Source organism: Mesoplodon densirostris, chromosome 17 (assembly GCF_025265405.1).
Source record: "Mesoplodon densirostris isolate mMesDen1 chromosome 17, mMesDen1 primary haplotype, whole genome shotgun sequence".
NCBI classification, from domain to species: domain Eukaryota; kingdom Metazoa; phylum Chordata; class Mammalia; order Artiodactyla; family Ziphiidae; genus Mesoplodon; species Mesoplodon densirostris.
Window position 1 is genome coordinate 23,426,740 of NC_082677.1, and position 14,508 is coordinate 23,441,247.

At 44.2% G+C, this 14,508-nt stretch overlaps 1 protein-coding gene across 7 annotated transcripts in view; it reads left to right on the forward strand.

Annotated features, from left to right (window-relative positions):
• ENOX1 (ecto-NOX disulfide-thiol exchanger 1) overlaps window positions 1-14,508 on the forward strand; it is a 320,291-nt gene that overhangs the window by 168,482 nt on the left and 137,301 nt on the right. For all 7 annotated transcript variants that reach the window (XM_060080023.1, XM_060080025.1, XM_060080027.1 and 4 more), the window contains one exon: window positions 12,407-12,513. In XM_060080023.1, the coding sequence (XP_059936006.1) occupies window positions 12,407-12,513 (107 nt within the window). The remainder of the gene's footprint in view (window positions 1-12,406; window positions 12,514-14,508) is intronic.

Sequence of the window (14,508 nt, forward strand, 5' to 3'; positions counted from 1 at the left end):
GCATGTTCCACAACACTCAATTATTAATGTGCATGCCAGGTTGATCAATTGTCCATGCCTTGTTACAACACACACACATCTGATGAAAATTTAAACACTCCATGATCGTCCCACTCTGGTAATTTCCCAGCACACTTCCTGGTAAGAGAGGAGAGAGGGAAGGGAGTAAAGTGGGGAAAAGGCAAACGGGAAGCAGAAGGTGATGGAGAAGGACTTAGTAATATTAATTTAAGATTATGTGGGGCTTCCCTGGTGGCGCAGTGGTTGAGAGTCTGCCTGCCGATGCAGGGGAAATGGGTTTGTGCCCCGGTCCGGGAGGATCCCACATGCCACAGAGCGGCTGGGCCCGTGAGCCATGGCCGCTGGGCCTGCACGTCCGGAGCCTGTGCTCCGCAACGGGAGAGGCCACAACAGTGAGAGGCCCATGTACCACAAAAAAAAAAAAAAAAAAAAAAAAAAAAAAAGATTATGTGCTGTAAGTATTAGCAGGATGGAAAACTAGAAATTGTTGAGTGTCAGAGGTGGAGGGGACCTCAGACCCTTGTTGGCCTAAGCCCCCTCATTTTATAGAGGAGGAAACTGAGGTTCCAAGAGCAGCCCTGATAGGCCCCTGTCATTTAGCAATTTATGGGCGAATTAGAACCCAGGACTCTTGGCTCCTGGGACAGTTCGCTTTCTCTGTGTGCGTGTGTGTTTATGAAAAATGAAAATGATCAGAGGAGGATAAGTATAAGTTTATAGTTTACAGGTGGGTGTGAAGAAGTGTGCTGGCATCACACTGAATGTAAGAGCTGCTACCTGGTCAGAAAACAAAGTCTTAGCCTCTAGCATGACCCTCTTTCCCCCCTCCGCACTCGCACTTCCTCCCCATCCCTTGTCTGAAGCGTTTCCCCTCCTCCCCAGGCCAGAACCGAAGCTCCTATCACACCTCCTCCATGAATCTTTTCTGTCTGTTGTACGCATAACCACCTCCCTTTCTCCTCCCTTCTGTAGCGCTTGTCGGTACTGTCTACTTGGGCATTTAATTATTCTTTTAAGCATCAGGTTTGGGGTTTTGGTTTTTTCCTCCAGCAAGATTTTAGGCTAAGCAGAGACAAAGACCGTTTGCTGTTCTCTTTTCCCGCCTCACTGCCCCACTTTCAGGCAACATTCTTGTAAGCACCTCAGTATACAAATACTGGTTGTTGATCATGTGTCACAGGTGGAAATGAAAGTAGTATTGGAAATTGGGCTGGAACCTAATAACTGCGAAACACGTTCTAAATGTTGGTTTTGGGGGTAAACGGTGATCTTAACTGGCTTTGATCTAATATACCATTCTCCTTAAAAGTGAAATACATAGAATATACTTTAGTTGAGAATTTTGCAGAAGTAGTATTAGAGCACTGTCATTGATGTTATTTTATTTTATTTTTTTTTTGCGGTACGCAGGCCTCTCACTGCTGCGGCCTCCCCCGCCGCGGAGCACAGGCTCCGGACGCACAGGCCCAGCGGCCATGGCCCACGGGCCCAGCCGCTCCGCGGCATGCGGGATCCTCCCAGACCGGGGCACGAACCCATGTCCCCTGCATCGGCAGGCGGACTCTCAACCACTGCGCCACCAGGGAAGCCCCATTGATGTTATTTTAACCTGGAGATTGGGAAGGTTAGAACTATCATGCAGATTTGTTTTGTGCATTTATGTTAGGAAATGTCATCAGCCTCATCTTAGATCTTGAAAAAAGCCGACAGTGGAGAGACTTGAGACCAGGCGCCAAGAGATCCTGGTTGTGATCCCAGCTTGACCATAAATTAGCCAGGTGACTTTAGGAAAGGCCTTGAAGCTCCTTAAGTCTTCGTTTTCTCATCTCTGCGGTGAAAGGGTTTGACCAGACAGTCCCCTAGGCTCTCTTCCCACTCTGAAAATTTGGCTGTCCTTATCGTATCAACAACTTCGACCCTTGAACATCTCTGAATGTCTACACACAACAAGTACCTGCCAGGATGTCAGTAACTCCGGAGCTGATCATAGAACAGAGGATCAGATGACACTCTCCGTGCCTGTCCGGACTCTGCCTGGCTGCGGAGGTTACATCCCTGGGCAGTACTGTAAGTTTTAAGCCACTTTTGCCCCCTGAGAGTGTGTGTGGCCTCCTGCTGGTGCGGCAGATGCGCCAAAACTCGTGTCAGAGAGGCTGCATCTTGCATCTCCTCTGCCACGTCCTCATCTGTTTTCTTGACTAAAATCGTAAAAGCCTCAGGCGTTTGAATGAACGATGAAACTCATCCACAATATTTATCGGGTCCCCATTAAGTGCCAGGGAGAGCACTGAGTGCTGGAGTGAAATGTGAGGGGCGTCTGACCTCCCTGTAAACTTCGACCCCCGTTTCAGGCAGATTGGCATCGTCATCCACATTTCTCCTGCCTGAAAAGCTCTTTCTGAAATCACTTCCTTCTTAGGAACGTCTCAGCTAAACTCTTTGTTTTTTAATTTCTGCTAGGGGAAATTTGGCTCCCATGTCCCTGCTGTCGAAAAAGAATTTTATGACGTGTTAAAATGTTTTCCGATGTCTGTGGTCATTATCGCTATCGTGCATCCATGGGAAAAAAAATTCCCCATGACTGCCTTAGCGACTCGGCAGGTCTTCTATTTCTCCTCAAAATTATACAGATGGCTGTGTTCACCAGTGTTTTAAGTGCTGCAAACATAATTTTCATTAAAAAAAAATACCTTTTTGTTCTCAGGGACAAAATGTCCAGAGAAAATACCTTCTATAAAAACTTCCAAATCAAGGATGAGCACAGAATTTTCTATTTCACAGGACAGCAAAGCTGATAGCAGAAGATTCTGGAAGCCTGCCAGAACCGAGTTGAGCCTTTTTTGGTATCAGCTTTCAGCCTGCATATATATATATATATATATATGTGTGTGTGTGTGTGTGTATATATATATATATGTGTGTGTATATATATATATGTGTGTGTGTGTGTGTGTGTGTGTATATATATATATATATACACACACACACACATACATACATATATGTATATATATATATAGGTGTTCTCTTTCTCTCTCTCTATATATATATATACACATATATATACATATATATATATGTGACTGAGCCAAGTAATACACTATTGATATTTGCATTTCTTTTAAAATTTAATGATAGCAAAATATGAGAGAGAAATTAAGTCTTATACTGTGGAACAATAAAGCATTGTAGAAGGCTAGGTTTCAAGAATTAACATATAAATGTTGAGTGAAACACAGAAGTTCAGGAAATACATAACTCCTGGGAGCTAAGGATGAAAACCTTGCTACCTTGATCCCAGCCCAGTTGTAGGGACTTGGGAAAAAAGCCACTGCCCAGTATCAGGGGGAGGGGGAGGGGACTCGTGTGAGGAAAGAGTCTCTGAGCTACTTTGGAAGGAATCACACGTGAAAAAAAAAATCTTTCACGAAAACCTTTTAAAGCCAGGACACTTTCAAGCTAGATCCGAGGAAAAGTGAGGTGTTAGGAAAGTTTCTTGAAGGCAGATACGATGTGTTCTTGACTCTCTGTGCAACTGAAAAAGAAGTAGCGATTAGTCTTTGTGCTCAAACAAAAGAACACTGTCCAGGGAGATTCGTGACAGAGTAGCCACAGACAACGTGAGAGAACATCTACTTAAGGAGACAAACTGCTTAGGTGTGCAGACCCCTGCTCTAGCAGGTAGCCCTGTGATCCGCAAAGCCAAAAATATATCCTGTCTCTTCCTTCACAGAAAGTTCGCAGACCCCGGTGCCATGGGATGGCAGAAGTAGGAAGGATATTCAGGACTGACCCCCCTTGACCTTGCGATTCAAACAGGTGGAGGTTTCGCAGGCCACACAGCTGCTTAGAGGTGGAGCTACGGCCTCAGAAATGCAGGCTGCATGATCCTCCCTGCCCGCCCACGTGCCCCCAGAAACCCTGTGCGACTCCTCGACCCCTAAAAGCTCTCCCTCAGCCCCACCTCAGGCTTCGCCTGCTGAGGCTTTTATTCAACAACAGTGATAAGCAAAAGTAGGACAGCTCGGATTTTAGATGAAAGCGTGTGCTGAGCGCGCACCCCGAAAGGAGTCAGTTGCAGTCTGGTAGGCAGGTGAGCAGGGGCCGTCTTTCCAGACCCTGGGATTCTTCCTTGCTGTCTTTCACATTCCTCAGTACACTTTGGGAGAGGGCTCGGTGCAGCTTCCTGCCCCGTCACAGCCGCAAATCTTTGTCTTCTTTGCAGTAGAAAATTCTGGTCACCTTAACATTTTGGACCAGCCGTTGTTAAAGCCTTTCCTGCCTGCCTTGGCGCTCTCTGCAGCCTCCCTCTCGGCAGTTCTCATGCTGGGATTCGCCTGGGCTGCGAGGACCAGCAGCATCTCTGGATCTTTTTGTCCCCAGTGCCCAGTGCAGGGTCTGGCACAGTAGGCTCCTCAGTGTTCGTAAGACTTTGGCCCATAGTACAAATGCATATACAAATGGGTATAAATGCACGATTTGAAGTGGCACAGATGCTATTTTCCATTCCCAACTTCACCACTTGCTAAGTATATGACTGGTAGTGATACCTTCTCTGTGAATCTCAGTTTCTTTCTCAGTGAAATGGGCATAATAACAGCACCTGCCTCAGATCCTTGTTGGGGAATTTAAATGAGGTAATGTTTTAAATCAGAGGTTCTCAAACTTCATTATGCGTTGGAATGGCCTGGGGACCTTGGAAAAACAGACTCTGCTGGATCGGTGGTTGCCAGAGGCAGAGGTTGGGGGCTGCAGGGAAGGGGTGAAGGAGGGCAAGAGACACAAACTTCTAGTTATAAAATAAGTAATTCCCGGAGATGAAATGCACGGCCCGACAGCAATAGTTAACAGTACTGTATTGTGTATTTGAAAGTTATTAAGACAATAAACCTTAAAAATTTTCATCTCGAGAAAAAAAACTTGTAACCATGTGAGATGACGGATGTTAACTAACCTTGTGGTAATCATTTCATGGTACATACATACTGAAAATCATTATGCTGCACACCTTCATCTTACACAGTGTTGTATGTCAGTTATATCTATCTCAATAAAACTGGGAAAAATGTTTTTAGAAAAAGAATCTGCTGGACCCCACCCCCCAGAGTTTCTGTGCAGTAGGTCTAGGGGCTACTTGCATTTTAATAAATTCCCACGTGATGCCCACGATGCTGGTCCAGGATCCACACTTTGAAAACCACTGTTTTAACTCATCAAGCATAGTGCCTAGCCCAGTGAGTCTAAGTAATCAGAAATAGCCAGCTACTGTTACCTGATTTTCCTAGCACCACTCATGGAGTTGATGGTGACCCAGAGGAAAGCAGGGTCACCATTTTGAGGGTCACAAAGGAGAAGGGATACCCAGAAACCAGGTCTCTTCCCTTCCTGATGGATGATCAGTCTTCACAACAAGCCAGTTACTGATAAAAAGGGCAGTTCTGATGAGTCTGTGGACTTCTTTCTGTGATTCACAATGGAAACTGCAAATGTGGATAGCTCGGGTTCAGAGAATTGGTCATCATGTAATTCAGGCCTTTTCTCATTGATCAGCAATGGCAAAATTTAACATTTGGTTACCAACTGTTGACAAGGGATAGGAAAACAATCTGAAAAACACTTGCGGGCATGAAATGTGAGTGCGACTTGGCGATAGCTCTCAAAAATTAAAAATTCATACACTCTTTTATATATTTTTTCCACTGCTAAGAATTTCTTATAAAGATATTTAGGTAAGAATGTGTCAGAAAATATGCCTGAGGATGTTCACTGCATCCTTACTGATAATACACGTAGGACTAGATTTCCAAGATACGTTAAGTAAAAAAGAGCAAGATACAGCACAGTGTATATATCAATAATATTAGCACTTTATGTAAGTAAAACAAGGTTACACATAGTGTACTGTATGTATAACTTTTTCTTTGGATGGATACTCTGTTAGCAGTGGTTACCTTTAAAGAGAGACACTGGATGGGAAGATAGACTTTTACTTTTCATTTTTTTTCTTATATACGTATATTACTTTCATTTAGTCAATTGGGATAATCCAGACAGGGCGATTGATTGGATTTTCAAAAGCCTAATAGATGCTATATATTGTAAGGAACCATTAAAATTATAATAGCTTCATGGATTTTTGTTCCATTACTTTCCAGAATATTTGAACAGATGCATTAATAAGGGTATCTACAGTTCCCTGAAGTGTATTGGGATTTATACTATACAGAGCTTCAAAAGTCACTGTCTGCCTAACGTCTTACCACTTATTGGAACAATGTCACCATTTCCTGCTTGCTCAAAATTTGCCAAAAGCACCCTGTTTCTTTTTTGTATAATTTGATCAGCATGTTTTTTCTTCCTATCCGCTCCCCACTCCCCAAAAGAACCAGATTTCTGGCCTCATCTAGCCAGGAAGTTCAGAACCGTGGTACCTGCTGGTGGCGTTCTGGCCTCAGGTTTAACAGGGCTGTAATGGATCCACAGGGTTACACAGCATGGCTCTTTTTACTCATCTCAAGACAAAAACCCCAGAATGCCCTTTTTCCTCCTTGACTTGAAATTCCGGTCCATGCCTCCTTAATGTATGGGTTTGATGGAGTTAATTCTGTTTCCTGGGCTTCCCGCCAGACTCACTGGCTCCTGAGTGAGGACCCAGAACACAAGTGAGGGCACAGGAATCTCTCTGGGAATCACTCTAGCAGCTTCCCCTGTCGTGTTCAACACTAACGGCCCCTCCCTCTGGCTTTGTCTCACTCCTCTGGGCATCCAGAGGGCCCAGATCACTTACTCCATTCTCTGTTATAATTCTGCAATCCAGGGCCAAGGCTCATCAATCCCACCCTAGCTTTTGGTATTTAAAAACAACACTAAAACGCTAGTGGGGGAACTCAGCTCTTTCATTTGTTACACGCCTTTGAAAATCTCTTAGGAGCTCTTCACAGAGGATTTGGGAAAATGTTATCCCTTAAAGGAAAATAAAATTTCCTCTGAACGCCACAGAGTTAAGGCTCTATCAGGAGCCTAGATAACATTAAAAACAAAAATTCAGCTTGGAAGATTTGTTTGAGGTGCTCTATTTAGGCAGGCCTACTGCCTATAAGGACTTAATCGGTTTCTCCTGATATTTGGGAGACTAAATGGATTGAAAGGTCTTTCACAGCTGCTTAGCTGGAACAAAAGATGCAGGAGGTGCCGGGACTCAAGACACACACTCAGGAGCACATGGAGGAAAAGGTCTGGGTTGGTTCTTTGGAGGAACCTACCCTTTCTCTTTCATTCGCTTCCAAGGCTTTTCTGCCCAGAGCTCAAGAATCAGGAGCCTCATACCCCCCAGAAGTCTGAGGTTTTGTGCTGGGTGCCCGGCCCCTTCCCAGGGAGCTTGTTTTGAGTGTGTTCTATTTCTGGGTGTTTACCCAGAATGTCCTGTTCTGAGCTTGTCTTTTCTGAGAAGACTGAAGACAAGTGCTTCTCAAGATAATTGATAAAGTTCTCTCTCATGTAAGAAGTCTGTTCTGAAGTCAGCAGATGTCCAGACATTGTGAGGTGAGGAGAAAGTACAAAAAAAAAAAAAAGTTGTTAAATTACCTCATCTTAGGATTTTTTGTTGAAATGCTGAAGAATTTATACACACGTGTGTGCATGTTATGTATAAGAATGAATAATCATTAGTAGTGTTCAATTAATTAAACGCAGAGGCCATTAGAGGAGGCTCTAATGTCGTGGTGGCTTAAGTATGCAAACCGAAACCTAAGCCTGTAAATGCCTCAAGGTTAAGCAATAGAAACCTAAGGACAACCAATCACAAATAACCAACTAGGCTTTGAGAGACAACCAAACAGTAACCTCCTTGCTTTGTGTCTGCCTTTTCCCTGTAAGTCTCTCCCCACCTCCTGTCAATGGTGCACTCCTAAACCCTTCCGGTTTGGTGCCGCTCGACTGGAATCCATTTTTGTTGAAATAAACTTCAAAAATTTTAATATACCTCAGTTTATCTTTTAACAAGAGGTTTGTCTCTGCCAAGAGTGATCAGCAATTTCCTCAAAGCTCTATTTATCCTCCGCTAATGTTCACTTATACCTGCTGGAAATGTACTAGGGACTCTACTATGACACCTAAGACGGACATTCAAGCATACTTCAGAAAAATCAGTCCCTTTTAATTTTTTCATTTCTCTCAACCTAATTTAGGCAAAGTTAATACATAGAATTGTGGGAGGGCGGTTGGCAAGGTGTGAAGGGTAAATATTAATTCTCTTACGGAGCGCTCTTTCTGTTGTTAATACTTCCAAAATGCTGAAGCATTCTAATTGCTATAGGCTCTTCAGGGGCCCTGCAAGCCACCACTCTGTAGACCCCTGGGTGGTGAAGGACCCGGTGGCGGTTGACGTGAATCTGCTCTGCTGTCACCTCAATGTCTGCATGCTACCTTTTTAAACAAAGGCCAGTGCCATCTTGTTTACTATTTCTGTCTTCTCTGAGCGGTGAAGTAGAGTGTTAAAGATTCCACTTAGTAACTACCTGTAGCTTCACTGTGTATAGAATAAGCAGTATGAATTATACTGGAGAAGCAGTGAGTGGTAGTCGGATTCAGGGACTTGCTCTTTGGTGTTTCCTGCTGCAGACAGTGAAGAGAGTATGGTCTTTCCCTGGGACACCAATCCTAGCGGTCATCCTGATTTACGGTTTTAAAAATATGCCGTCTTTGAATCCCATTCATTACGGCATACTCTTTGAGGTAGTTTTTCACTAATGATGATGAATTCCTGCTGACCTGGCACTCTTCTGAGTCCTTCTGTGTGCCCAAGATCTTTCACTTGCAAGACGAATGGCTGATTCAGGGACAGTCTGCACAGAAGTGAGAGACGTCAACTGGACCATAGAAATACTGTGCGAGTATTTTTTAAACCTAAGCTGAGTTACACAGTTTTTGTTTTTTGGGGTTGAGGTTTTTTTTTAACTTGTTAATATGTGGGGGGAAAGTATAAAACTCAATAAGAAAAGAAGTATAAAAGTAATCATATTTAGTTTTGCTTTTAATTAATTATGCTATTGGAAAGAATACAATTACATGGAACTGAGAATGGCCCAGAAAAGTCAAGATAAATCTCTGAATTCTGACTGCTTTCTGAACCTCCAGTGTGTATTCTGGCTCCCTCTGGATGACCTTCAGGCATCTCAAGTTCAGCCTGTCCAGAAGTAAACTCCTTATCTTCTTTCTCAGACCTCCACCCGTGCTCTTGGTCTCTGATGTGCTTCTCCAGTTGGAGTCATCCTGGTCTCTCTTCTCTCCAGCCTCACAGCACGCCAGCCACCGTGTCCTATCGACTCCTTGCCCCTCCCTCCATTCCAGTGCTGTCTTAATTCAAGCCTTCATCATCTCTCCCAAACAAATCCTACTCGGATAGGCCTCCTCTAGCCTACAGTATAAAGTCACAGTCTGGCTTGGCACACACGGTCCTTCCTGACTTATTCCCACCCAGCTTTAGCTCTCTCCCCGCCAGCTACTTTCACACAAAGTCCTTTCACAATTCCATGGCGACCTCTGAACCAGACGTTCCTGCCTTCTCTACTGGGCAAGCCTTGATTCATCATTTAAGACTTAGCAAATGTTGTTTTCTTTGTGGGTGTTCCCTGACTCCATCTACTGAGTTAGCTATCGTGTCCCCATAGCTGTCATCCATACCTCTCTTGCATAGGATAATTATCTGCTTGTCTTCCTTGCTCCCTAGAGACCATGGTCTCATCAAGGGCATGGCCTTTGTCTTAATCATATGTTTCTATCAATCAGTCAAATGCCTGGTGACTAGGAGGGTCTCAGATGTTTTCTCGATGGATGGATGAATGAATGAATGAATGAATGAATGGAATTTAAACCCTGGAATATGGTAATAACATGTTCTAAATAACTGAGGCATTGGGGCTTCCCTGGTGGAGCAGTGGTTGAGAGTCCGCCTGCCGATGCAGGGGACACGGGTTCGTGCCCCAGTCTGGGAAGATCCCACATGCCGCGGAGCGGCTGGGCCCGTGAGCCATGGCCGCTGAGCCTGCGCGTCCAGAGCCTGTGCTCCACAATGGGAGAGGCCACAGCAGTGAGAGGCCTGTGTACCACAGAAAAAATAAAAATAAAAATAACTGAGGCATTTATCCTCAAACAGGGAATATCTGCAAGAGTACATGCCTTGAGTAGATATTAGGGGATCCATTTTTACCCTTGAACCTGTGCAGAGTCTTTCTTCTAAGTACCTTCCCTTCTGTACTCCTCCAAGTGCATTACTGGTCTCTCTTACCTTCCACTCCACACACGCATGTATGACCCCATAATTTTCTCTTTAGTGTATCCCCTTTATTAACAGCCTTCTCTGATTGATGGCAGAATTTTGACTTCTGTCACCCAGATAACTCAGCCTCGACCCTTCCTGTCCTCTCTCCTCAGGCCTGGTGTCAGGACACCACAGTTCTTACTCTTCTAAATGATGCTGATCAAAGAGGTCTACTATTAAAAGCCATGAGACCCATTACTCTTTAACAATCCCGTGATCACCACCCCCGCCAGATAGTCTCATCAGGCAGTGGATTCCACCGTGGGCATTTTGGGCCGGGTGCTCTGTGCTGCCCGTGCAGCAGGCATCTGGAGGCCCCAGATGATCCCAGCCTCCCTGCAGGCAAAGCCATAGGAAGCCCAGGCAGTGGGGCTGAACCAGTTCTCCTCGGCCAGCCACGGGTAGTGCATCCGAGCAGAGCCCTGGGGGTCGGTGGTCAGGGGAAAGTCAGCCCTGGGAGCAGCTCACTGTGACTAACCTGGCAACGTTACTTCCTCTTGGTGAGGCAGGAGAGGGGAACTGCATGCACTCAAGGGCAGTGCGAGCTTAGCTTAAATCCTCCTGTTACAGGCAAGTGCAGCAAATTCATCAGGAGACATGATGATCAAGTTTGATAAATCAGGAGATTTGGAGTTGCGATCTTCTTGAGTTAGAAAACGGTCCATGTAAAAGCCCCTGTGAAAATCACCCATAGACTGAGAAGTAGTTGCTTATTAGCGTTAGAAGATATTTACCATGTAGTAAGTGAAGGGAATCTGCTTTCTTCCTTTCCTCCACCACACATTTGTTTATTTCTAATGTTTGAAATTGGGGCACCAGGTGTTGCTCTTCTGTGGGGATTCTTCTATTACTCTGACATTCCTTGGGCACCTGGAAGATTTGGAAGAGCTTTGATGTCCTTTTTTAGAATAGAGCCTTGGGAATCACTTTAGAAAGATTTATGTTAAGTAGAGCATTAGCATCCCTAAGAAGCTCATTTTGACTGTGCCTTCCTAACTAAATATTTAGGAGTTCAGGTTTAATCATACGGCTCATTCAGTGCTGTAATTTCCTTAATCCCTGCTTACTAGATCAATAACTGCTTAAGCAAGATTGAATCTGCAGTTGGTTGACCCCCGCCTCTCACATCCACTACCAAGAGCCCGTCCCTTTCCCTATCTACGTTTGTTCACCACCCTTCAACATTGATCGTGGATGTAGCGCCTCCCCTGGAAGCCACAGAAGTGCAAAATTAAGTCAAAGTGTTAGAGTTAGAACTTCCAGGGTGTCGGGAGCCAAAGGGAAGAGAGCCTTATGGAAGTTAAAATGGAGTAACAGAGAATGGTATGTGGCCGTGATGAACTACGAAGGACACCATATGGTGTTGAAATAAGATCTGCATGTGGTGCTGCTGGTTGGGTGAGCCTTGGTCTGTCTTGAAGTGAAGGCAGTGGCTCCCATTTTCTGCCAGAGGGCTGGAGGGCTGGCTATAATGGGTGCAACGGGGAGAAAAGGGGACCAAGGAGTAAAAATGGCCTTGAGACTGAAGGGAGATATGACACAACTACTCATTGCCCCAACTTGGAACTTGGACACGGTAATGTCTTCAGCGGGCTGCACTGGGGTCCTTGAGATGGAGACCAAAAGCTAAAAAGGGATGTTTGGCTCTTCCTCATTCAGCCACTCCCCCCGGGCTTCACTTCTAAGGCCCAATCCAGGCATTTTTTGATCTGTATATCTATATTTGTGTGTCAACACCAGTGCCTGTATATCTATAGATCTAGGTGTATAGATGCACCAAGTCATATTTTTAGACAAGAGGTAACAAATGCTTGGAAGCAGATGTCCATGAACCTTTCCCAGTCGTATTTAGAATTTGTTTTAACCTAAAGTTATGGAGACAGACATGAAGGGAGACCTCCCCAACCTTGCTAACATGTAAGTACAAAAAGGCACAAATTGGATGGATATTGATGATGTTATTTCTGCTGCGACATCATCCATAGACTCCTAGTGTCTTTGCTTTGCTTCCCTATAGTGATCACAACATAAATTACTTGTCTTGTTTGACTTCCTTGTTCACCAAAGTTGAGCAGATTGTGGCCGTTTTCAACGCTTCTACCAGACAAAAAGCTTGGGACCATTTCTCGAAAGCTCAGCGCAAGAACATAGACATTTGGCGAAAGCATTCTGAGGTTGGTGATTTTATTATTACTCTTTTAACCACCATCACACAGCTGGATTGGCAGGGAATAGTGTGGCTGCAGCCATGATGGTTTTTGTTACAGTGGGCAGTCATCCTGCCCTCACTGTCCGCTCCAAATCCAGCTCAGATTTGTTCCTTATCCAGAAAAGCAGCTGACTTAATGCTTAGAGGACAGAGTGCTTTTCTCCCCTGCAAAGGGAGAAAAGCATCTCTCCCATTCATAGTAAAGAGCTCAGAAATAAGCTAAGACACTTTGCCTAATCACTGTGCAAAACAAGAAAAAAAAGCGTAACATAAAATAGAAAAGTAGTTTTTAAATTACCGAGTTTCTTTTCAGTGTTCTACAGCATGATGGTGACGGTTTGCTCTTTGGCTAGAGATGGCAAGTATGCCTTTCATCCACATCTTCTCATCCTAAGCAATGTCTCCGTCCCCTGTGCTAGCCAGCAGGTCCTATCAGACCTCTCCCCAGAGCACATTTCCTCAGGGAAGTGAATGTCCAGGCTAGCCCTGTCCACCCTTCTGCATCAATGCATGTGTGAAGTGTGAGTATCTACCCCAAGGCAAGAGTTCAGAACTTAACCTTCACTGCCACCTAGAAGGACCAGATTGTGTCATTAGTCATTGGTGGTCCAGCTGTTATTTTTAACTCCTCAGTGTAGTGTACGCTTTGAACCTGTAAGTTAAAAGTAAGTATACTGTCTTTGTTTGCTTCTTTCTTTTTTTTTTTTTTTTTAACGAGAGAATGGTTTTCATTTGGATGCCTCTCCGTCTCTAGCATGTTAATATTAAAGTTCTCTAAATGATAATCCCCTCTGTCCAAATCCCAAACTTATAGAAGGTAAGGTTTCTTAATTTAATGATTTTGGCTCACACTTGTAAAATAAGTGTTTTATGTAGAGTTTGAGGAACCACAGAGTACTGCAGTATCAATCATTTGGGTAGCATTTTAAGTGCCCATTAACTAATGCTAAATTACAGTTGAATACCAATGGCACTTGATGTAGCATCCATATGCATACCAAGTGAATTCTTTATTATCACTGTTATTATGGTGAGTACTGAATGACTGCACAATAATGGGACACTTAAAAGGCTAGTGCAGTTTATTATTTAGAAGGACATTTTTTATTTTGTTCACAAATACCGAGAAGGTGGTTGGTGACTGATGCAGGAGGTGGGATTTCTCTTTTATTCTTCGGGGGCCAGAAAACCAAAGGATGCTTACCCAGTGCTCTCCCAGACACTGACTTGAGCCCCATGTCAAGGTTGATTTTCATGAGGAAAGAGTCCCGAAAATCAATGATGAAATACGTGAATCGAGGGTTCTGAAACACTAATTGGAATCCATAAACTATGATTCAGATTTGGGAATGATCTGCCTATGAATTGTTTTTTTTTTTTTTTTTTTGGCTTCACATAAAACCAGACATGATTAAAAGAAATGTTAAGAGAAGGGCAGGTGGCATGATGCTGAATAAACCCCGGCGTAAAAAAGACTGTCGTTAATCTGGGAGTGGTGGCAACTGTCTGTTACTGATCTAAATCACGCTTCCTGCCACGTCGGATCCCGTTTCCCCAGCCCCGCCTCCCCCGTGCAGGGCCATCCCCTCCCTTGCTGAGCAGGACACTCGAAGGCTTCCAGCCTTGTCCCAAGGAAGCCTGCTTGCTTTGCTCCCTACTGGGAGGTAGAAAGGGACACAGCCCAGAAAGATGCTTCTGTAAAGGGTCTTTGTGTCTCCCTGCCACTCCCACCACCACCTCTTCTGATATAGTAGGAAATAGAATTCTAAATTACCTTTGATTTTCTCTCCTACATGTTGCCCGATTGATTAAATACCAGTTGGCAATTTAACATTGTGGATGATTTCTCAGCTGCATATGAGCTTAATAATTGGCTTGATTTTTCCACGTTCCTGTGAACAGCATCTGTTAATTATCTGCAACACCTTTACAGATTTATTAGAGTGTACAAGTGATTTAC